This window comes from Sylvia atricapilla, chromosome 4 (genome assembly GCF_009819655.1).
Source record: "Sylvia atricapilla isolate bSylAtr1 chromosome 4, bSylAtr1.pri, whole genome shotgun sequence".
NCBI classification, from domain to species: domain Eukaryota; kingdom Metazoa; phylum Chordata; class Aves; order Passeriformes; family Sylviidae; genus Sylvia; species Sylvia atricapilla.
Window position 1 is genome coordinate 67,295,151 of NC_089143.1, and position 25,788 is coordinate 67,320,938.

At 45.1% G+C, this 25,788-nt stretch overlaps 1 protein-coding gene and 1 long non-coding RNA gene across 2 annotated transcripts in view; both read right to left on the minus strand.

Annotated features, from left to right (window-relative positions):
* The window catches only part of LOC136360709 (uncharacterized), a 436,491-nt gene that overhangs the window by 294,572 nt on the left and 116,131 nt on the right, over positions 1-25,788 (minus strand). The gene's annotated exons all lie outside the window — the stretch shown is intronic.
* Positions 16,477-21,950, minus strand: LOC136360029 (protocadherin Fat 4-like). Its single transcript, XM_066316919.1, has 2 exons — positions 16,650-21,950; positions 16,477-16,593 (listed from the first exon to the last, which is right to left on the minus strand). Exons 1-2 carry the CDS (start codon positions 21,948-21,950, stop codon positions 16,477-16,479), a joined length of 5,418 nt encoding a protein of 1,805 aa, XP_066173016.1.

Sequence of the window (25,788 nt, forward strand, 5' to 3'; positions counted from 1 at the left end):
ACTTACCTCTCAAACTACAGGGGTAAAAATTGGCAGCACCTCTTCCAAACCTGCCAAACACAAATGTGTAAAGCTCATTAATCTGAACTAACAGGTGACTAATATTTCCGACACATTTTGGGTGAGCTGTCACGGCACAGACTGAGTAATCCCCTTAGCGTGACAGGGCCCAGGCTGGGACTCCAGCCCAGCATTGTGGACCTGGACCAAACGTTTGTCCTTCCCTACAGTGGCCTTTCCCTGCTTCCTTGTTAATCTTCCTGGGCTGTGACACAAAGCTGTGAGGAACTCATAAGGAACACTCAAGAGTTATCCATATATTATCCTTTGGAAGACACAGCATCTTTTTCAGGGGCACGGCAGCAGCACAAGCTCCAGTGGCAGCCATAAGAATATTTCCAAGGTGATGATATAATGATGATAGCCATTTCTACCCATGCCTACGATCTTCCACACCCAATACTTGATACACCATTTGGATTGAGGTGTTTATCCACATAAAAAATTTAGTCTCAGAAAGTAGTCTGTCAACATGAAAATTTCATTGAAGCCTGTAAGGAGAGGTAAAATTCCTTTACCTCTACACATTTTCTTTAGCTGATGCAGGGGCACACACACACAACAAACCCAAATGCAATGCTCTCATATGGGTTCAGCTCTCACAAATGCATGAAACAGTTTTTTAGTTTCTTCTTCCACCCAACATCCATGTTCTTATCCTGGTAGGAATGCCTATCAAACCCTGGTGAAGGGAGCAGTTTAATTAAACAACAACAACAAAAAAACCCCTCTTAATACATTAATCCAAATGCAGACAATTCAATCCACTCCAATTTGCATTACACTGGAGTGGCTGGATTCAGTGTCTGCCCAGGTCTCACAGAGCTCCACTGCCTTAGAGGCAAATCTTGGTAGGTGTACCAACTTTCAATAAGATATTGTGCCACATTAATAAAGGGAATTGATGCAGTTTTATTATCGCTAAAAACTGGCAGAGCAGTTCTTTTAAAGTTTCATTGTCAGTAATTCTTTACTCTAGCAATTAAGGAAGTCTTCAATATCAAATTAGCTATCATACCTAACTTCTCCAGAATTAATCCTCTGTATTACAGACAAAACAATTGGTAGTTAAACAAGTGTGAAATAACTACAACATAACGAGCAGCTCCAGGCTACTTATTTCTTAAATGTCAGGGAACAAAGGTGAATGTTTTTCAACTGACTCATGCATGTAATCTCACTGGAGATGAAAGCTCTTTAAACATCATTTTTTTATTAGATCGCTTCTTTCATGGGTTTACTTGATGAATAACCTTGATTTGAAGTATTTGGTAAGGAGCCTGGTCAAGAACAGTGCTGCATTCATTACTACCTCTTACTCAACAAGAGCTATTTTTAGTATAAAAAAGCCTAGATTTAAATAAATTAATAAATAAATACATGAATACATAAATAAATAAATATTTGCTCTGAAAGGGTAGTGTTTATCCTATAAAGCCTCAAAGTAGAATAAATAGGTATTACAACAGTTTCATGCTACAAGTGCTAAATTACCAAAGTGAAACAATAAAAATGCAACATTATCACAGGAAAAACAATGTAATTGTTATTGCAACTTGAATGTGTCTTTGATTGATGTAGAGAAACTCCACAGTTCCAAACCCTTGATTTTTTAAGATTTACAGCACAGGAACAAATCCTTATTCATGACACTGAAAGATCAGGCAGAACTTCCAGGAGCAACAGGTTATTTCCCTGCTTGCAGTGCAGGCCAGATGTGACACCAAAGGTGAGAGATGGTGCCTCAGAACAGCAAATGTACAATAAAAAAAAAAAAATTAAAAAAATGCTGAACTGATATGGATTTGGCCAGGCTGAAGGAGGCTCTGAGCACTCTGGTCTAGTGGAAGGTGTCCTTGTGGGAGTTGGAACGAGATGCCTTTAGGGTCCCTTGAGACCCAAACCATTCTAAGGTTTCAATCCAGAAAAACCTTTGGTTAATTACCTGTCTTTGCAAAGTCAAACACTCAGCTCTGGGGTTTTTTTGCCTGTACTCTTTTGCTGTGAGCAGGACAGTCCCACGGCGGTCACTGCAGGCCCTGGGCAGCAGAGTCATGAATGTAGCACACAAAGGATAAGAGCTAATGCAGCTAATCCCGGGGTAACAGGATCTGCCCAGGAAAGGAGACCTTTCTGCTCTGCCTGTAAGGAACCGCAGGGATGCCCCGCGCCGCTCGCTTACCAAAGAGATGCCAGGGAGGTTTTCCCTAAGAAAAGAGCCCTGGTTCTTAAAAAATTGCACTGCTTCAGCAGCAAACTCACAATGAAAAGAGAATTCTCATTTGCATCAGCTTTAAACATCCATGTTCTGGCGCTACAAAGCCTATGGCTGATAAAGTACTCTTTCTCCTTAGCAATAATTGTAGTGAAAATGCAAAGATCTGGCAAGATATTTGCTTCTGAAATACTTCTCTATTACCATGGAGAATTTGGAATATCCACCACTGCACTGGAACAAAATGAAGATAAAGGAGTTTGAATGCTGCTATTATTGTTAGGATTTCTTTCTTCTTTTTTTAAAGGCTCTGTGGATTTCAAAGGGGCAAGAATTAATCACAGAAATAAATCAAATACTGCTGCCAGTAAAGGAGCAGGAAGTGTTAAACAAAAACAATAAATACAAATTATTACTCACTCAAACACACACATAGATAATTAGCATTTGGAAATTAACAGTGGAGTGTAAGTCCCATGAGTGCCACCAATGACAGAGAGAATTAGAATACAATTTCAAGAAAAAAGAATAGTACCTGTCTTCTACAGTAAAGGTACTTAAATGGATCAGAGGCTCCATCTCTTCCCCTGGGGAAGGCGACACATGCCATTTTCTTGCCCTGACCTCCTCTCCCCAGCTCTTCTACAGGATGGTCTCCACACTCTGCAAGAGGACCTGGGTGTTCTCTGCTCTGCTGCCAGAGCTCTCAGCCAGGAGCCCTCCATGCCTGGGGAAAATAATCCCTCTGCAACCAGCCAAGTGCTCATCCTCAACCACCACTGCAGCTGTACACAACCCTGACTTGTCCTGGAGCCCTGGGATGCAGCTCCATTCCTTCATCCCACTCATTCCTGGAATCCATGATCCACCCAGGCAGCTCTGTAATGAGGGGTGTAATGTTGCACCACTAAATAAATCTTTAGATAACTTTTTTAAATTTTTGGTAGGTTTTTTGCAAGGCACAGGTAAAACCCAACCACTGCAACATTTCTGGCTTCAAAAGAATAGTTACCAAACACAAGAAGTTGTGTTGTTAAAAATGAAAAAGCACGAGTTTCTGCTTGATTAAAGAAAAATGTTGAGTTTAACTATGAAAAAAGATATAAGGACAGGTAACAGAATTTCACAGACAAAACAAGAACAGATGAAGGCTCAGCATAGAGAAAATTCTACAGAAAATGGGTTATTCTGTGGCTCCAGCTATGTCAAGGACACAGTACAGTGGCCCTTCCCATTGAGGGCAAGGTCCAGCCTTACAAAGGTATCCCTTCCCACCCCAAAAGAGGCACACAAGAAAGGAACCAAGTCCTAAGAGACTGCCCAGATGTTCCAAACCTGTTGAATGCTTTTATACCAATGTCCAGTGCAGGCCATTTTCAGGAAATAGAGCCACTGTCATCATAAAAATTAATGCAAACCAGTCTGGAGGAGAATTTACATTCCTCAAAAGACAGTAAATCCTCAAGGGGAGAGACCACCAGACCATCCCATCAGAGTGTCACCATCCCACCAATGTTTTCAAAATCCAGGGGAGCCAGACAAAACCTATCAGCCTGTAACACAAACAATCCCTCAGAAGTATATGTTAGGCTCAGACTTGAAGCCATAAATCTTTCTGACGAGATATTCACACACTCTAAGAGACCTAATTCCATCCTCTGTTGTGATAAAACTAAATTTCAAATGCTTAGGTGTGCACAAGCTGGCAACTGGGAAACTATCACTGGCTGAGGTTAGTATCTTAGAGGGAAAATTACTTTTAGAGGATTATTTTAGATGAGAACATTGAGCTGGAAGCTACTGACAGGCATTAACTGTGTAAACTACAATGGCATATTTATAAAGTAGTTCAACGTAGGATATATCTTTCAAAACACATAAATTAAAGTCATCCCATTGAAGCTAGCCTGGTGTAACTTTCACCTAAATCTATACAGAACATCTGTTACACGGACTCAAGACTGCCACCACATTACATAAACTTTTGCACTTGTAAAGCTGTGGTGAATCACACAGCTATATCCTACTATTCTCCTTCACATGACTGGGGAAAGAAAGAAAAAATCCCAGCAATTTACAAAGGGCTGTCAGCTAACATAAGCACAACTCTTCCACAAAGGAGCAAAGTTTCCCAAAAATAACTTCTCTCCAGATCCTTGCTTTAAAAGCAGAGAATTGCAACTGAGGTTATTGAATAGGAGCAAAAACTGTGGTGCCCCACACACCTCAGTACCTGCCCTACCCTGGATATTGTGTAGGATCCATTCAGGAGGTACATAATTACACTTTTCAGGAAGATGCAATCATTGCTGGTGAGAACCAACACCATGGAATTACAAGTGGAATATGATAACCACTGTCAATTGCATTGGACAGGGTTATAGTTCCCTTGCTGATAGGGCAAAGTTCTCATCTGCCCAGATGACAAAAAAAAAAAAAAAAAAAAAAAACACACAAACAAAAAAACCCTCCCATTGGAAAGGGCACAACTTGAGCCTCATTACTTTTCACCAAGCACTCAGAGATGTCAAGCCAGAGCAATGTCATTTGGCTTAGAATTGGTAAAAACTTACCAAATCCCTGGTTTGCAATTCCAGCAGAGCAGAACACAGAAAGAAGTGTTGGTAAATCCTTCAATGTAGGTGTTGCTTAACCTAAAATTCACAGACTGTGACAGCTTTTCTCTCCCAAAACCATCAAATGACCTGGAGCAAACATGATTATATTAAGATCTTGATAGCTATCACATGGAAATTAATGTTTCTGGCTACATTAAGTATATTGTGAAATATTTGCCTGTGTTTTTATTGTGCACAACAACAACAGCTCCAACTGCGCCTCTTCTACATTCTTTTATAACCATTTTATATGCTCAGTGGGGGGACAGAAAAAGAATTTAAAAAAGCAAGCCACGCTGACTGTCTCAATTAATCAATGTCTCTGGAAGTTGCAAAGGAAATTTAATGCACTGTTTCTGTTTCAGAATCCTTATTTCCAGTCCTTCATTAACATCAGCCTTCTGGTTTTCGCACACAGCCAGATATTTGCTATAATCATAATAAAATTTATTTTGGAGTGGTGGTGAAAGCTATACTTCACCCCACTAAAAGCAATTCTTTCATTCCAATACAACTTTCTGAAATGAAAATAAATTAAAAAACCTATGAGTAACTGAATTTAATAAAAGGAGATTGCCACCTAAACGTGATTAAGTATTTATGAACCACTGAATTTCACACAGTCTGTTTCATACCCTTCCATCTGCAGGTGAAGCTGGAGCCTCAGAAAGGTGGACCTGTCACCACCAACCTGCTCTCAAGCATTTCAGAAGGATTTGCTGGTTGCTATTCCCAGTATAAACAGGAACCTGCATCTCCTAGGGGACTTACTATTGAAATTTAATCAAATCCCAAATATAGTGGTTTACTTTAAGCAAGGCACACAGGTCCCAGCGTGGACATCAAGTACCTACCCCAACCTAAGTCAGACAAAACTGCAAAATTTTGTCTTTTTAAAGCTATGGCACAACAGAAAGCCTCTAAAATAATACTTAATTATTTTTAACCATATGAGCAGTGTGTTTACAAATTGTATTCTAGAATTTGACTTCTTTAACCCAGGCTCCCGCAGAACTGCTTCCCATTAAGCTGCCTTGTATCCCAGCTCACAGCAAAATTTATCCCTAGCTCTTTTCCTTGGAGTGCTGTGCTGACACCATTGTCTTCTATTCCTTTTTACAGAGCTCCAGCCATGCAAAGTGCCTAATTATAGACTCCAGAACGTCTTGATTTCCTTATTTCCTTGGCAAGGGCCCAGCTTTTTGTTAGATGTTTAGTGTTTACCCCGTGTCACTTTCAATATAGATTTTAATTTACACAAATAGAAGGTCCTTCTCATGTACTCGGGGCCTTATTTTCTGCTTGGTTATACCAGTGTAAATTAAGAGCAATTTAACTAAATAAAAATACAGTTACACTGAAGGAAAATTAGCATAACTCAAAGGAAAGTCAGTCCACTGGTTAGTAATAATTTCTTTCATATACTCCAGATTCTCATGCTCATATATCCTTCAGAGAGCCAAAGCTGTAATAAGAATGTTATATTTTCACAGGAAAAAACCCAGCATTTTCTCACTCACACAAAGGGGCTTTTTGTTTTGTTTTAAGAAAAGGTAATGTAGCTGGGCTGCATTTATTTTTCTATCTTCATAGTGGTAGCCACAATTAATAACCATAATATTATGGTGCATTTTTAGAAGAGGCTGTTTGCACATGTGAGCCCTCACGGCATCAGAGGAGCACATTCATTTTATGGCACTAAATCTCACAATGAACAACTGTCTCACTCCAGCTTTACCACTGTAAATTGTATTTCCATGGGTGTTTTAAAAACAGATACATGTGGGATGATCAAGGAAGGACAAAAAGTGTATCTAGATGTCAACAGACCAAAACAGCCCTCATGTGGATGAAGCTTAGTCACACCATTAGGAGCATGACTTTGCAATTGGATGTTTAATATCTTAGTTTCTAAGAAAAACAACTGCTATATTTCAACTTAATGACTGCAAGTTGAAAAAAGATATTAAAAATTCAATTTATCTGCTCTAGTGTGAAGTCTCATGTACCATTTTTCTTCCATTCTCACCAGGAAGAACATCTTGCAGACTTCCAGCTACACTACTGCCATCATTTACAAGACAAGAATCTTACAGCCCTCTAAAGAAATTGCCTCTTTTTGAGATTTTGCTTTAAATAGATGGAGGGAAAAAAAGGTCTTGCTTCTACTCCCTTCTCCTCAGCCTTGCCCTGATGGATGGTGCTGCTCATGGCTAGAACAGCTCTGACAGACTTGGAACAGCCACCACATCTGGTGGCAGTGATTTATTTCTGCAAGCAGCTCTAAAGTTCAGACGTGACATTTCCAGATAGCAGTGACCAGTTCATTTCTAGAACAATAAATAACAAATGCTAAGAAGAGCTGGGCTTTGCTCAGATTAAGAGCTTGTGCGACTTGCTCTTCTTAACACATTCCTGTCCTGCAGTGGCCTGGCTTCCTCCTCCAAGCAAACTGCAGGCAGAGCTGGGCACCACCTTCTTGGAGGACAGGACGTTATTTGGGCATGTGTGTCTTCTGCACATACACATATGTACCTGATGTTTATACACAGACATCAATAAATTGGCAATGAATTAATAATCACAGTGATAAATCACCTGGAGGTCCAGCAGGCACGAGGGGGCCATGTAAGAGGAGAGCTGGTTATGAGCAGAGGCAGCCACGTGCTCCCATGGCTTCTCAGTCCAATTTTTAAGAGCTACTTTCAGCAGTGGATGGGGATTTTTCTATTAGCAGATAAGAACTGAAGGTTGGACAGCATGACATAAATCCCTGAAGATCCATTACTGTTCATTTGTTACAGAAACCTAAAAGGAGGGCTTAGCTCCAGCCTCTGGCATCCTACTGAGAAGGAGTATTGAATTTACACAACTCCTTTCCTACGCTATAAAATGTTTCAAAATAAACATATTATACAATGCCGTTGTCTTCCTCCCCTCTTACCCGTCCCTCACACACAAACTCAAAACAGTGCTGAGGAGAAAGCATAAAAAAAACCCCCAGCACAATAAGAGACACCTTTATCAGCCTCAGCCATCTGTGTTCCTCTAGTCTGATCCAAGCATTTTGGCAGGCATGTGTGCAGCTTGCTCCTACCCCATATCCATCCTGCCCTGCAAGAAAAAGTCCCCTCCCTCTTCCTCCCCTCTCTGCTGGCTTGGGTCAGGCAGTATTCTGAGTCTGTTGATTCCAGGACTTGAAATAACAAGATATTGGTGCATATGTTTAATTAATTATGATCTCCACACAATCACTTAACCTCATTCTGGGGAACTGCAACATCACTTGGTAGCTTGGCCCAAAAAACAAACAGATGCCAAAAAACCCGCACAAGTTTCAGTGCTGACAATAGGAATTATCTTGAGTTTTGAAATTTATAGGTAAAAATAAAATAAAACAGGCTAATTCCTCAAAGGTTTGAAGTGCAGGAGTTAAGGGCACTGCTAAAGAAAGAAAAGAGTGTTAAGAAAATCACCACCACTATAAATCAGTTTCCAGACAATCTGACATGACCCTACTGGGGTTAAAAATCTGGATTTTCATTAATTTGTTCACTGAAATCATAAAAGTTCAAATTCTTTCCTCAAAGCAAGTGGGCATAAAAACTTTATAAGGCAGCTTTCAAAGGGAATAGAATCATGTTCAGGAAAAAAAAAGTAATTTAAATACACTCAGAAATGCAAGTCTCAAAAGAATAAGAGTACAATAAACTACTGAGTTTGCCTTCTGTTTCTTAACAACCTTGTAATAGCAACATGCCTTCAATATTTCAGGAAGCGTGACATTTTGATGGATTAAAAAGAAATGTTGTATTGAACAGAATAAAGAATGAAAACGGGGAAAACACCAGGAACCCTGAAGTGTAATATTATAAAAGAAAACCCCTATGGAAAAGTCAAGCTTTAAACACATATACTACAAATGTGCAGCACAGCTCTGGCATCTTATTTATTCCTCTGAACTATTTCAGGAGAATTCTTCTTATTTATCAAAAATGATCCAGAAAGGAGTTGACATGAAAAGCACTCAGCCCAGCTCTCTCAGGAACAATTTATCTCCTAGTACACTCCAAGGGAAATAGCATCACTTATTTCCCCATACACAGTGCCCATGGCAAACATACCCCTCCAGCTTAAAGTGTGTTTTTTCTGTCTTTACAAACATGCATGCCCTGTGATGTGAGCTTGGCATCTTTTTCTCTTCCCAGATGCTTCAGGATGCTGCACATCAAATTCTTGTTTTGAAAGCCAATTAGCTGTGTGTAATTCAGGGCTATCTAGTGTTGGATGCTACTTAATTTGGTACAAGTAGGATATAAATTCCACTCATAGCTTAGGAAGTGGACTTCACATCTGAGTGGGTGAAACATCATATATATGTTCTTAGAACTAATAATCTTCTCTTGGATTATGTTGCAGCTACCAAAAACAAAATGTTGGCCTTAAAACCCAAAGAACACTAGGTATGAAGCACTTACTTAGAACCCTAAATTAATGTCCTTCTCATTTATATTCTAGACAAAAAAAAAAAAAAAACAAACACCTTGAGAAGGCTTCAGAAGCATTAAAATTCAGACAAACTGCCTCCAAATAAATCCTTTAGGAAAAAGCTTAAAATGATGTTATAACCAAAACTAACACTCATTAGCAAAATTCACTGGGTTGAAAGTTGTCTTTGGTTATTTTTTGCTTCAATAGTAGACGATAAACCTGCATCAGCAGCAGTATCAGAGCAGAGCTATGACCCAGCCCAGAGAAGCCCCACGTGTGACACCTGGCAGAAAGCCCGTGGCAGGATTGCAGACCCTGGTCTACAGCACATGGGTGGTGCTGGTCCAGCTCTGCTCTCCAGGAGAGAGCACAAGAATGAGTCGTGATGCTCCATCTGCTGATGGAGATCTCCAAAAGAGGCTGCTGTCCTAACCCAGCTCATAAATCCCCTCTTCGTTCCCATCAGAGACAGAGACAGTCATCCTTTGCACTCTCAAGATGCCCCATAAAAGAGAGATCCAACTAACGGCCTGGAAAGGAGTCAAAAGTAACTTGTAAAACACAGTGTCTCTCCAGCTCGTCAGTTTTATCAGTGCCATTCATACAGAATTTAATAAGAAGTGGATGACAGGAGGGCTGGAGCACCTCCTCTGTCAAGACAGGCTGACAGAGCTGGGGTTGTTCAGCCTGGAGAAGAGTGCAGGGAGACTTCAGAACACCTTCCAGTGTCTAAAGGGGCTATGAGAGAGCTGGAGAGGGACTATTTAAAAGGGTCAACATATAGCACATCACAAACCTAATCCCATTTATTTCACTTAAAGATCGGTGAGAGAAACCCTGTCTTCGTGTTTCAGCTCTATTAGAGAATCCAAATCAGCTTCACAGGACTCTTAGGAGTCATATTCCCTCACACGGCCACTGCAAGAACCCAAACTTGGCCATGGGATGATGCCACCTTTGGGGCAGAGTGGAGAGGACGGGAAGGTGATGGACTGCAAGAAGATGCTCTTCTCCAAAGCCCCCAAAGTTCCTTCCACCTATCTGAGCCTCAGGGCTGCTGAATGCCTTTTTGTCTGTAGGTCTGGATGGCTGCAGTAATTGCTGCAGAACCCTTGCACACCTTTTTAAGATCAAGATCACCTACTAAGACTGTGTCAAAACAAGCCACAGCCTACCTACCATCAGCGTGCATTTCTGATGGCTGCAGAACATGAAATGCTGAGGCAAACTCTTGTTTTCATTACTTTTTGCATAGCTGTTGGCACATAAATTACCACTTCATAACAGGCTCTTTGAAATTCTTTTGCATTAACTAATGCAACTCGATGTATTTTTACAGTGTGATCATGGCTATCAGTTTCCATCTGTTCTACTGTCCTTTTGGAATGTTTTCGCTGTGAGGAAGTAAACAAAAATAGATCACTGTAAAAACAAACCTGCCTGACAGTCTAGACTGAGGGTCTAATTAAAAATAAGATTTATTAGAATAGAGAGAAACGTCGCAGTAAAACAAAGACACAGTTTCCCTAACGTATCTGGTATTATTCTTGGGAAAGCAGAGCCAGGCTATAAATTCACTGAAACAAATCAGCATGGCACTGATGCACCATTCTGACCTAGCATCACTTTTCCAGACTTGGGGAATGTGTGAGGAAAACTCTTTGTTTCACTTCAATTTTAGGCACCATAAACTCCTTTTCTAATTGGAACACGAGTGTGCTAGGGCTTGTCTCCACACAGGGTCTTGCAGAGAGAAAGAAACCAAACTGAGTAAACAGCAATGTCCCTAGTCTAGACACAGTTAAAACAAACTGTACCAGCAGAACTATGTCATGCCAAGGGCTTGCTTTGATATAAATTAAATGGACACCTTGCTCCTGGAGGGGCGGAGAGTGGCAATTCAAAGCTGAAAAGACTCAGAACATGGAAACTTCTGCCAGTGGAAAGGGAATGAGCATCCTCTGGTGAGGAGCAGTCTCAGAGAAACTGCACAAGAAACAGGACAACAGCAAAGATCTCAGACACCACCACCCACACAGTCTTGCCCCAGTAAAGATGCAGGTGAGGGCTGGGGACACCAAGAGGACAAACAGACTTTGGTGACCAACTTCTGGAGCAAATGGGCAGCCACTCATTGCTTCACCTAACACATGGAAAGAACCCTGCGCTCCCTCAGCCTTGGGGATATCATTTTACATGGAAAAGGACTCACTTATTAGCATCAGTAGGACCCAAGAACCTTTCGGAGATTTGTAAGAAGAATTTAACACTTAGCAAAAATAAGCACATGAAAATTTTGCCCCGTTTTTCTGGCTATTATTTCCAGTGTTTGCACTAGAGACGCATGAAAAATAATATTTTCCGTAATAAAGAATGTTGTTTTTAGAAGTCTAGTGATTTTTGAGATAAAAATTATTGGGTGACCTCACATGCAAAAATGCCCAAAGGCTGCTAAAATAGCAAAGAAATGAGAAATTCTAGATATTAAGAACATGTAGCAAGGCGGAATCATTAAAAAACTTAGAGAAGATGAAGAAAGGGCCAACTTTGAACCAAAACACACAAATTGGTTTTGAATAGTTTTCCACATAAGGAACATTCATCTCCCACTCTAGTTCAAGGACAGCTCAGAGATCCTTTTTCAGATCGTGCAAATGACAGCAGTAACTTAAATAATTACATGTTTCTTAGAATCAGCAATATCAGCTTTAGGAAGAAAAAAGAAGTGTCTTTGGAGCTGGGACAAGGCAGCAGATTTACATTGTTTACTCCAACGTTTCATAAGCAGTTTCCTTTGTCAGGCAACGATTGATGTGCCATGTATCACTAAAGAATGAACCGGTTTATAAATAGCATAAATATAAGGAGAACCCCATTGTTCTTATTTGCGCTGGTAAATATGAGACAGGCCAGATAAGACTTCTCTGAAGCGGGTTTCAGATTCCCTTACTAAATTTAAAGCCTTCCATCAGCCAGCTTGGCTGGAGAAATAGCACCTTCAGCGTCTGGCCCCACCAGGCCACCCCTTTTCCTTGCTGAATGGGACAATGAGTGACACCTCACCCCTGAAGCAGCACCCAGCCCAAGGGATGCAGGAGTGACACAGAGCTAGCTCAGCCACAGGACACAGCCTGGGCTGAGGCAAAAAGCTCCACATCAGCTATTTACGCCGTGCAATCCTGGGTTTATGGCCACGGCTGCAGTTCCTGCTGACTCAAGGCAAAACGTCCTGTGATTGTCCTTCCAGGAGGCCAGGGCCATTCATTCCGCCTTTCTTCATTAATTTCCAGATCTTTACTAAGCATTGTCTGAAATCCCCACATCTTTCCTGAATAAAGAACAAGCATTTCTCTGGCTTGGAAGGCCAAGATTCCCAACAGTGTCAGTCATGACGTACTCACAAGATGTAGCTACAAATGCACAAGGGCAGAAGAACACCCAATGTCTCATTTCTCCCTGTCTGCAGATGAGGACAATCCCTCTTTTGAAAGGATGTTAACATACCCAGGTAACAAAGCACTAACAGGACCACTGATGTGCCTCTCCAAGCATTTCCATTTTTAAATCAATAAACTTTCCTTTTGAAGTTTATACACTTTCCCCATTTACACCCTTCTTCTCCCTTCCTTGGTAACTATGAACCTATTTAAGGCATACGAAGGATGTTGAACTGAACAAGGAGCTCACCTCCCAAGGTGTCATCCCCCTCTCAATTAACAAAGATGATATATACATCACTATAAATAACATTCACAGGGACTACCAGAGCCTAGCAAGCCCACAGCTCCCTTCAAGGAAGCCACCCACCAAAGGGTTAAACATACAAACTGGAGAGCCTAATTCCCCTTAATCCCTGGAAACACAGCACAGAAGATGAGGCATCATCCCTGGGCTCCTATTATTGCTGCCAGACACACGCCAGGGTACAACACATGACCACCCGAAATATCAGCACGCAGTCTCATCTGGGGAGGCAGGGCTGAGGGGAGGCATGTGGTGGGCAAGTGATGCCAGCAGGCATTAGTCATCCCATATTAAATATAAAATCATGGTGGCGAAACACTCAGCCCTGCCCAAAAGGTTAAAAGAGAATTTATGTTGGAAAGCCAAGAGAAAGGAGTTTAGCAGTTGCTGAGGGTTTTTTCCCTAGCAGAAACATTTAAAAAGCGATAGAATGGCAAACTGAAGGGACCCCTTTAAAACACCTACATTATTCCTTTTTACATGGGATCAACAGCGATGATTGTAGTAACCCAATGATTAACACAACAGGGGGAAAAGGTAAAACTGATCACAAAACTCATTCACGCAATGTCAAACCATCTGGTTTGTCCCTATAGATTACAAATAGGATAAAAATCCAACACAGAATTAAAAAGCAGGGTTTCATATTCAAGAGCTCCCATCCAAAGTTACATCATCTAGCCGTCAAATATACTGCAACAAGCACTTGGGTTTTCTTTACAAATCTCAAGTATTTGAAGAAAGCTTTACCTCACTACTAGCACTTCCCTGATACACACCCCACCACCATTTTTCTCTCCATAGAGCAACAACAAACACAGAAACAAACACACAGTAAAAGCTACTGCTAAAAAAATAAGCCACAAATTGTAAACAAGCCTCTCTGTTTCCTAAACTCTTGTTACTTTACTGAAAATAACAGAACCCTTCAGTTTCAAGGCATGTTGGCTGCTCAGGGTTTAGCAAGGATTCCCCACAGTCCTGCCATTGCAAAGTTCTGCCCTTGGACACTCTGTCCACAAAGCACCTACATACAGCCCTGGGAGCTGATCTGTCAGTGGGTCTCTAGTCTGATCCCACAGAGCAAACCCCAGGGATGGATGAGAAATATTGAAAAGATACTTTCTTCTTCAGTTAGGGCACTAGGTGGGTCTTTTCAATATATTTGATATTATTTTACAATACAAATAAAATTAATTAGTAACAGAATTTAAGGGAAAAAAAAATCACACCACTTTCCAAGGACAGGGATCAATTCACTTCTAGAGTGAGTGGCTTCATGCAAGCCCACTCTTCTTTTATACTGCCTGCTGGCAAGACAAAGCCAGGTCACTGTATCAAAACTGTAAATATCTCTATTTCACACCAGGTAACTGTCACCCAAACCCATTGCTGGAGTCTGCATTAACAAAAAAAGGTCTATTAACTTCCTTACTCCCGCTGCTCTACTGGCCAATCTCAGACTGCACTAAGTACTGGGCAGCTCCCTGTGCTCACTGGTTCACTCACATGCCACGGTGCAATTAAGATGATTTCTGGAATCAGGGCACAGCAGGCAATGAAGAAAAATCATGTAGGCATTGTTAAGAGTATCCTATTACCATTTTTCCCTTTTCTTTAACAAGGACACAAAACCCAACACACTCCATAAGAGAAGGAAGAAAGAAAACACACAATATTCAGGCTTTTTCCCCACCCAAAAAAAAAAAATTCAAACCAACAAAAGAATCAAACAGAAAAAAATAATATAAATGTGTGGAAAAAAAGCTGTGTTGCTAATTCATCACCCACTGACAGCTTGCACACAGAATGTCACTGTAGTAGTTCTTGTGTTGGACAGCAAAAGCCTTCCAGACAAATCCCATCCCAGTTAAGAAGACGACTGCATATGGTTATGTTTTTGAAAGTTGAAAGCTGATTATAATTTATAATACATTTTTAAAGAAGCACAGTAAGCTAATTACATTTGGGAGAAGACACATTTTAGAGGTTATAAAGATACAACCAGCAATAGGAAAGTCTAACTCCCAATTATGACTCTCAATGTTCTTTACAGAAAAAAAACATTTGCTTGTGATTTCAGAAGTGGTTTCCATTCAGCAATGCAAAAATTGTTTGAAGTTTCAACGGTTGTTCTCTTCCCTGCTCAGCAAATACTCATGTTAAATGCTTTTACAACATGTAAAAATACTGCAGCCATAGGGTTGGGTCTCCTACGAGCCCTTCCCCAGTCACTAAACTCTTTCTCAAACTCAGAGTTGAAGAGTCATGATCCAAGTGCCCAGTGACAAAGGCTCGACCCTCAAAACAACTGTCTGACAACTGTAAGGAAGAAATTATAAAGGGGTATCTTTTACAAATTACTAGCAGGGGTAAAAAGACCTGCACAACAGGAATATTCTCATAAAAACAGCATGAATTATTTACATCAGCAGCACTACTAAACCAGGTCATTTTCCAATACACTATTGTTGGTCAAAACATGACCATCAGCAGCAGACTGCCCACACACCAGGACAGGATCACATCTCTGAGATGGAACAGTGCTCAAATTCTCTGACAATCACTTCAGAGAGGATCTGTCACTGCCAGATTAGGAGAGCGAGGTTACACATAGATCATACTTAAACCTGCAGAAAAAACAACAAAAGCAGCTACGATGAGAAAAAAATGCACAGCTGTCAAGTAAGAATTGGAAATACCACTTTTGCTAAAATCAAACAAAAAAAAACCCAAACCTGCAAACCACCACAGTATCAAAACTAAGACTTAATCCCCAGGAGGAAGCATGGCTGGGGGATCTGTAGGGCTGTGCAACACCGAGGGAGTACGTTCAACCAGAGAGGGAAACGGTTGAACGACTATATACTACCACATCCTCTGCTGGCTGACCCACTCAGCAGGGCCAGCCCCAAATTTCCAGGAATGGCAAGTCAAAGGCTCGTGGTGAAGTGCAGAAGGCAGCTCCAGGAGATGCTGCAACCTCAAGCAAACACGAGACCCCTTTTCACACCTGGCTTCTCACCATTACCACAGAAGACAGTAGGAATGGTGTGAATGATCAGCTGTCTGAAGACAGAGCAAATCAAACACTTGTACTTCACAGGTGACATTCCAAACCTGGTTTCCATCCTTTGCTTTTCAAGCTTGTCAAGCAGAAAACCTTTAAAAACCCTTCAGTCAAGGCAAATGGCTTCATAATAAGGGAAGTTAACAACTAAAATGTTACACTTTTACCACCTGTCACATCCAAGAACAGAAACAAAAACATTTTCATACTCATCAGTGAGTTAGGTAAAAAAGTAATCTAAATTGGAGGTGTGTGAGGAGACCTGTCATCCCAGAGACTTAGCCAGGCAGGGATGGCAAGGATTTCCATGACTGGAGACATTGCATGAGCGGGTCAGAGCCAATTCTCATGTCCAACACTGACACCACAACTCCAGTAAAAACCCAGTCGTAATCCTGGAATTACACAGGAGTAAAAACAACAAAGAAATGATTACTGAATAAACCTTTACCTCTGCTCGCTGCGTGCGGGGCAGAAGAGACGACTTTTCAATGGCGTAAACATCCACGAGGTAGAGTCGTGCTCCTTGCTCCCTGTCCAGAATGGCAGCGGTCTGGATGACCCCAGTGTGGCGCCCGATGGTGAAGAGGCGCCCGAGGCTCCTGTCATCGCACCGAACGGACACGATGTAATACTCCACCTGGGCCTCGGAGCCCCGCGGGCTCGCCGCTTCCAGGGATATCACGTTTGTCCCGATGGGCTCGCCCTCCTTCAGGATGGTGATGTATTTCGGCTGGGTGAAAACAGGCCCGTCAACTCCTTGCAGGATTATAGTCATCTCAGTGGTGGATTTTCTCCTTTCGGGGCCCAGGTCGGTGGCAGAAACGATGAGATTGTAGATGAGCTGAGATGGCACCAACGCTGAGGCTACTCTTAAATCTCCGCTGTAGCGATCCACAATGAAGGTTTCGGTATCTCCATTGACTATCTCATACTCCACCTCCCCATTGGCACCCTCATCAGGATCCGCAGCGATAATTGTGGTTAGGATTGAACCGATCACAACCGAGGGGTCGGCTGCGAGGGCGTTTTGGGACACAAACACAGGGACATTGTCATTTTGATCCGTCACCAGAATGGTCACGTTCTTGAGAGCAAATCGCCTGGACTCCACAGGAACGGCTTGATCCGTGGCTTTGACTGTTAACTCAAAGAGATTGGCAAACTCCCGATCGATTTCAGCATTGGTAAATATCGTCCCTCTCACCTCGTCTATACGGAAGTGATTACCCCTTGGCATCTGCTGGATGATAGCATACGTTAGCTGCCCATTAATATCCGCATCTGGATCGTGAGCAGTCACGGAAATGACAGAGCTACCCACAGGAACGTTCTCAACAATTGATTTAAAGATGTCTCCCGGAGGAAAATGAGGAGGGTTATCATTGAAATCCCTAACATGTATGACCACCGACATCGTGGAAGACCGTGGGGGCCTTCCTTGGTCTTTTGCTGTTATATTTAGCTTATACAGAGATTGCGTCTCAAAGTCCAGTTTCTTGGCAAGGAAAATACTCCCAGTGCTGGGACTGATGCTAAAGGTCCCGTGATTGTTTGTCCCCGTGATGCTGTAGTGGAGGTCAGCGTTGTCACCCGAATCGGAATCAGTGGCAGTGACAGATGACACAAGTTCACCAACCCTCATATTTTCTAAGACATCCACTAGCAAGGTTGCTTTAGGGAAGGAAGGGCTGTTGTCATTTTCATCCAAGACATCAATGCTCAACATGCAAGTTGAACTTAGGGAAACAGCTCCAGAGTCTACTGCTTGGATGACAAGGGAATACGATGCGGTAGTCTCATGATCTAGTCTGCCTACTAAGGTCACTTGGCCTGTGCTGCTGTCTATTGCAAACTGACCTTCTTCATTTCCCTTGATTACAGAGTAGTGAATCAACCCATTAACCCCTTCATCAACATCCGAGGCAGAAACTCTCAGCACCTGTGTCAGATTTGCTGCCAATTCTGATATAGTAGCTTGGTAAAGATCTTTCAAAAATTTGGGGGCGTTATCATTGATGTCTTTCATGTAGATCTGTACAGTTGCCTGATCCTTCAGAGGCTTTGGCAACCCCTGATCTGTTGCTATTACTGTGAGACTAAATACTGCAGCCCCCCTCTGTCTCATGAGAGCTTCTCTGTCAAATTGATGAGTGCTTCTGATTTCCCCCGTAACTGTGTTCAGCTCAAAATCTGGCTGCATATGCTCAAATGAATACCTGACCTCACCATTCGGCCCAAAGTCTTTATCTACAGCATTTATTTTACCCACATAAGACCCACCTCTCTGTTCCTCTTCAAAATAAAACACATAGTTGGTACTGTTAAACAGGGGTCTGTTATCATTTACATCCTCCAGAATCACAGTAACATTCACAGTTGCATTAAGTGGCTCTACTGCTCTATCACAGGCAACAACCAGTAAAACATATCTTTCCTGAAGTTCACGGTCCAGTTCACTTTTTATATACAGCTGACCATCTGGGAATATGCCAAAGGCATCCCCAGCATTTCCTTCAATTATACTGTAAGCTATTTCACCGTTCACTCCCGAGTCTTTGTCAGAAGCCTGTACCTTAAAGAACCTGGAATTCACAGGCTCTGACTCCAAAATAGTAATTTCATAGGAAAGCTGGTCAAACACAGGCGGGTTATCATTTACATCATGGACAGAGACAGTCAGGATAAAGTTGGAGGACAGCTGAGGCACCCCCATATCTGAGGCCAGGATTTCAACCTGGTAAGACCCAGCATTTATGTCAAGAGGCCCCATTAAGCTTATAGCACCAGTTTGTTCATTGATTGAGAACAAGCCCTTTGGGTTTTGCTTAAGGCTGTAAAGGACCACGCCATTAACACCTTCATCAGGATCAAGAGCTTTGGCCTGAAATATGGTATGCCCAGCTTTCCAGTTCTCAACAACATTTACACTTTCCACCACGTGAACAAAGTGTGGGGAATTGTCATTCAAATCTTTGACAGTTATATTGACCACAGCATCACCAGTTATCGCTCCACCTCTAGCAACCACCTTCAGCTGGTAAAATGCCTGCTCCTCCCTGTCAATAATACTAGCTGTGGTGATCTGCCCCGTCACCCTGTTGATGGCAAACACGCCCCTCTGGTCACCTGTTGTAATGAGGTAACTGATGTTGGTGTTGAGGTCCATGGTGGAAGCAAAAACAGTCCCTACGTGGTAACCCAGGGCAACGTTTTCAAAGACAACAAAACTGTACGTGCCCTGGCTGAAAACAGGGGGGTTGTCCTGTGTGTCCAAGACAGTGATGGTTACAATGGCTTGGTTCTGCGACTGAAGATGGCCACCGTCAGTGGCCACGATCTGCAACTGGTAAGCAGTTTTCTCCTCCCTGTCAAGGGCTATTTTTGTTGTGATGACCCCTGTCTGCCCATGGACCTGAAACCTGGAGGTATCTCCAGCTGAGATGCTGTACTTGACTGTCCCGTTGGGTCCCAGATCAGGGTCTGTGGCAGACACGGTGGTCACATAGGTTCCAGCTGGCTCATTTTCTTGGATATGGGCAAAATACTGAATGGGATAAAACACAGGGCTATTGTCATTCACATCCAGGATGGTCACGTTAACTCGGGCCATCGAAGACAGGGGAGGAGAGCCCAAATCAGTAGCCAAGACCTGCAAGGAGAAGTGAGACTGCTCCTCCCGGTCCAGCTGTGAGATGGTGCTGAGCTTGCCTGAAATCGGGTCCAAGCGAAACACCTGGCGAGGGGTCACAGAGGAGGGGCCAACCGCTGCCAGCGCTGGCTCAGCTTCCTGCAGGGAGAAGCGGACAGTCCCATTGTCCCCCAGGTCCCCATCAGTGGCACTCAGGACAAGCAGCTCAGTTCCTGATGGGGAGTTTTCAGCCAAGGACACCTGGTAACCCTCAGGCTGACTGAAGCGAGGCTTGTTGTCATTGACATCCAGGATGGTCACCACCAGCTGTGCATAGGAGAATTTGGGCTGCACCCCCTGATCACGGGCACTGATGTTGAGCACCACCTGAGAAGCAGTCTCCCGGTCCAGCCTGCTGGAGCTGGATGTGCCTGCAGCATGGCCGGCAGTGCCACCCTCGGGGACAGCCGTGGTGACCAGCCCGCTGTGCTCGCTGATGCGGAACCAGCCCAGCTCGTTGCCCGAGACAATGCTGTACTTGAGGTTGGCGTTGAGGCCCGAGTCACGGTCTGTGGCACTGAGGCCCCGCACGTAACTGCCCAGGGGCACGTCCTCACTGATGTTCACCCCGTACACGGACTGCCCGAAGACAGGCGGGTGGTCATTGATGTCGTTCACAAAGATCACCAGGCTGGCGACCGAGGAGCGGCTCACGGGAGCTGCCACCGCTCCGTCGGGGGAAAAGACGGAAGTGGGGGAGCCTGGAGGTGGCGGTGGGGCCCCGTAGTTATCCGCTACTGCCACGGTAAGGTTGTAAGCCGGGATGCGCTCCCGGTCCAGCGCAGCCGCCACCTTGATAAGGCTGAGGTTGGGTACCTTGCTGCTGTGCACCTCAAAGTGCCGCTGCTCGTTTCCTGCCAGGATGGACACAGAGATGTTCCCGTTGGCCGCAGGAGAGTCGGCATCGCTCACCGTCAGCAGGGCCACCACTGTGCCGGGGGCCGCGTTCTCATCCACGGAGGCAAACCGGGAGGTGGCCGGGAAGTAGCGGAACTTCACGCGGGGCTCGTTGTCATTGACGTCGAGCAGATGGATGACGGCCTCGGCCCGGCCACTCAGCGCCGGCACGCCGCGGTCCATGGCCTGGACCGTCAGCGAGTACTGCTGCCGCATCTCATAGTCCAGGCGCTCACGGATGCGGATCACCCCGCTCTCGGGATCCACCTCGAAGGGGAGGCTGCCAGCCCCGTCCCCAGCACCGCTGCCGCCGCCATCGCCTCCTTCCAGGCGGTAGCGGATGTCGGCGTTGGTGCCCTCGTCAGCATCAGCCGCAGTGACCTGGAGAACACTGGCCCCCACGGGCGCATCCTCAGGCACTCGTGCCTGGTAAAGCGTCTGGCTGAAGATGGGTGGGTTGTCATTGATATCCTGGACGGTGACATTGACCTGAAGGTAACCCCGCCGACGGGGCTCGCCCTTGTCCTCCACCTGCACCAACAGCTGGTAGGTGGGGGTGGCCTCCCGGTCCAGCCCTCCACGGGAAACCAGGTGCAAGAAAGCTCCCTCACCGCTGGGGTTAAGGGTGATGTTGAGGCGGAAGCGGCCCTCCTCGTTGCCGGCCACAATCCGATAGGAGCCGTGGTCAACCCCATTGGTGCCGCTGTCGGCGTCAGTGGCGGTGTCCAGGATCAGCTGGCGCCCGCTGCCCGTGTCCTCCTTGAAAGTCACCACGATGGAGGGGTCGGGGAAGACGGGCGCGTTGTCGTTGAGGTCGAGCACCAGGACGCGCACCTCGCTGGGGTAGGTGGGCTGGCTGGAGAGCACCACCAGGTCCACCACGTCGCTGGCCAGGCTCTCGCGGTCGATGGTGGCGCGGGTGTGCAGGGCGCCCGAGGTGGCGTTGATGGCGAAGAGCTCGTGGTGCTCGCTCAGGCGGTAGGTGAAGCCGGGCCGGGTGGCGATGGTGCCCACCCAAGTGCCGGGCGGCTGCTCCTCCAGCACCCGGAACACCTGGCGCGGCTCCGCGGCGGCGGCGGCGCTCCCCAGCGGCGGCAGCAGCGGCAGCAGCAGCGACAGCAGCAGCGGCGGCGGCGGCCCGCGGGCGGCGGGGGGGCGGCCCATGGCGACCCGGGGGCGCAGCGCCCCGAGGGGGCGGCCCGGCGCAGCCGCTCGCCCCGCTGCCCTGCGCTGCCCGCCGCCTCTCTCGGCACCCGCGGACGCTGCGCTCCGGACGCGGACGGGAGCGGACCCGGCGGGGCCGCGCTCACGGGACGCTCCGGCTCTGCCTCTGCCGCCGCTCCTCCCGCCGCCGCTCCGGGGCTGGGGGGCGGCCGGGGGCGCCGCGCCGCATCGCCGCTCGGCAGCCGCCGCCGCTACCGCCGGGGCCCCCGCGGCCCGCCGCTCCCGCGCCCTGCCCGCCGCCCCGCCGGCATGCCCGTGCGCACGGCGGCCGAGCCGCTCCGCGATCCGCGGCCGCCCGGACCCAACTTTGCCCGGCGCTCATGGATCCCGGCCCTCTTGACGCCCGGGCCGGCTCCCCCCACGGGCGCCCATTGGCCGCCGAGGCGCGCCGCCCCGCCCCGGCCCGCCCCCGCACCTGAGGGGCCGCCCCGCCGGGCCCGGGACGGGCGGGCAGCGGGCCGGAGCCCCCGGCCGCGCCGGCAGCGGGCAGCGCCTCCGCCGGGAGGCTCCCGCCTGGAGCGGGGAGCGGGCCGGGAGCCTGGCGGCTGCGCCCAGCGGGTCGGGCTGCCCCGCGCACCGGGGGACGGCGCTGCGGCGGGCGCCGCTTACTTTGGAGGCAGTTGTGGATAACTTGCGGGACCCGTTATCCCGGGAAGATGCGGCGCTGGGCGCGCCTCCCGCGGGCCGGCAGCGCCCTCTGCCGTCACCGCCCGGCGCCGCTCTCGGCACCGGGCAGCATCGCCGGAGCATCGCACGGCAGCCCGACCGAAATCCCAAAAAACAGAGGGAGCTCCTTCTCCCTGCGGTGACTCAGCCAGCAAAAGTTTTAATTTAATTTTGTATGAGTTCATCTTTAAATACAACCAAGGTGGTAAATCTATACGCAACAAATCTATAGATAGCAATTGAAGTGACAAAGTAAATCTAGCGATTAAAGTGACAAGGTAAATCCAACATAGCCGCGTAACAGATCAGCAAATCACAGAGTTTATTTATCCTTGTGAGGGAGTTAATGAACCCGCTAGTGTATTTTCCAGCATGGAAAAGTCGGGAAAGGGAGAAAAGAAGTGGGGGGAAAAAAAGTAGGAGAGTGTAGAAGGATGTCAAAGGCAGTTCGTTCTCTGCCAGTACCCTGGATATGATTAAAGAAATGGCGATCAAATAAACATTAGCATCAATCTTGACTGGGAACAGTAAGGAAGAGGTGGTTCCTGTTCAGTATTGTCATCTTAACACAAAGGGATGCCTTGGGCCAGCAATTCCTGCAATCCCTGTTTCCTCTAGGGATGGAACCTCACACCCGCTGCCAGCCCGGACCGCGTGGGCACAGCAGCGAGCTGTGAGGAACGCTGAGGCTGGGAGGCTGGTGCCCAACACCTCTCCCTACATGCCAGTGCTGTGGTGGCAGGTAATCTCTCCTCTGCCACACCGCTGCCCTCCGCCCCTATTTAGCTTTTTCGTTTTTCAGCCTTTGCTACCGACCTGGAGAAGGGCTGTTGTGTCTCGAAGCGCTCTGCTTTTCCTAGCTGCACTACTCCAGTGGGAGATAAGTCATCCGCCAACTATTGTTGGTGTAAACACCTCCTCCTGTCTTGCGAGGAGCAGGGCGATGAATCATTGGGACAATCGGGGACGGATCACCCGCGCTGTCGCCCGCCGGGATCCGCAGCGCTGTCGCGCTCTGCGCCAGTTCTTTGATATTTATCTCCACCTAGAGGCGAGCATCGACCCTTGCCTGCAGCCACCAATTCGCCGGGTGTTCTCGAAAGGTGCTTCCTTTACTTCTGGTACAAAAAACTCTCGCATTTCAGACGAGCCAGCAAAACCCAACAGTGACACAGTATTCACGAAGAGATAAGATTATATGGGCTGGAGGAGGAGGATTACCAACATAAATTAACATCAGCCTTTACTAGAACAGGTCTTTGAGCATTCACCATATCTTAATCACTGGAGTGTTTTCCTCACTACATGGGATTTTTCACATCTGCTAGATTTGACTTTCAAATCCAAAACACAGCACGGAGAAAGGTACTTTGGTTCTTTCCCTAATTAATAGGTCAGAATGAATCACTGGCCAAACTGTTTTTCATGTGGAACAGGCACAGTCTTGTCCTGACATTGTTAAAGCTTTTCTGTGCCCATAGTTTGTGCTCCTCTCTGAGTTCTTCTCTCAAATGTCAAAATAAGAAATGCATGCGTCAAAAGTATGGAAATTCAAATATATGAGGGCAAAAGATCAGCCTTTAAATACCGTACATCAGAGGTAAGCAAAATGGCTAAAATTCTGGGCAAGAAAGAAAACAGGAGAATATCTAGACAATAGATTTTAAAACACCTATTTTTGGTTTGTTTTTTTAGGGGGGATTTTTTTACTACTCTAGAACGTCATAAGTAATGTCTGTCAATATTAGATCCCAGAATTATTGTATGTGCCCCTTGCATTATATTAACACAGAATAATATATTGCAAAGTTTTGCAACACATGAGAATTAATCAGAAAAAATCAATTTGCTATTTTACAGGCCATGTAATTTAATATTTGAAATTATATAAATGATCTGATGTGATAAATGTAAATATCTCAGAATTTCTTCAAAAACATAATTTGCTTAAAACTTTTGTACTGTAGATGTAAAAATGTTTTTCTAGATGAGTCATTCACAAAAGAAAAAAGAACACCCTTCAACTTCTTTAAATTCCTTAAGTGTTTCAATATATCAAAATTCCATTTCATAGGATTCAGAAAGTTGCTTTTTTTAAATCCAAATGTTTATAAAATTTTTTACAAAACCTTACAGACAATTTTCAGTTACGAAAATAATTACAGGTAATTTTTAAAAATAATGTTCTCATTTTTTTTTTTATTGTGAGCTATTCCAAATGTAGCCAAACTTAGAAGATGTTTTAAAACTGTACTTTTTAAAAACTGTACTTATTTTAATGGCTAAGAAAAAGCTCATTGAAATTGAAGCAGCTTTGGTAGGTATTAAGCAATACCTTTATTATAAAGTCTGTATAGGTCAGTGGAATTACTGTGGTGGTCATCAGCATAAATGTGGGTTGAGTTTTGACCCCTTTTAGATCAACACAAATACATTTAGACAGAGTTAAGACTGTGCTAAGAAGCATTCCACCACTCATAACTTGCAGGAATGGAAATAAAGCGAAGAATAGGTCATTTTTGCACTTTTTGTCTTGCCTCCAGCTCTGTTGATAACACCTTCCAACACTTCATCAAGCTTTCACCTCCAGATATGGAAGAAACAATCTAATCCCAACACTGTCCAGTCACACTCCACTGCAAAGTCTTAATAACAACCTCAGTGTCCATTGTCAACAGATCAACACATCTGCCTGTCACGTTTAATGTGCTTCCAACGCTGTTTTTGCCTGTAGTGGGCCATGATGCTGCTGAAATGTTGTGCTGGAAGGCACAGACAGTACAGAAGCAGAGGGCTGATGAATGAAGTGAAAAGCATTATAGGGAAGAAAAAGATTTCTAAGCAATTTTTTTTTCCTTGGGTAAATCTAACGAAAATTGAATGCATACCTATTGTCTCACACAGCCCTTGGAGGTCTCAGGGTTGCTATTGGATATCACAACAGGGAGAGAATTTTAATCTGCAGCCAGAACAGGAACTGGTTATGAATTCAGCAGATCTGGCAGGTAGGTTTCTGTATTTAAATTTTGATGAGCTCAAGGTAAGAGTGCAAAAGCTCTGATTCATGCACCATACTCCTGAGTGATGCGAGACTTGGCACTGGGCATTCTCC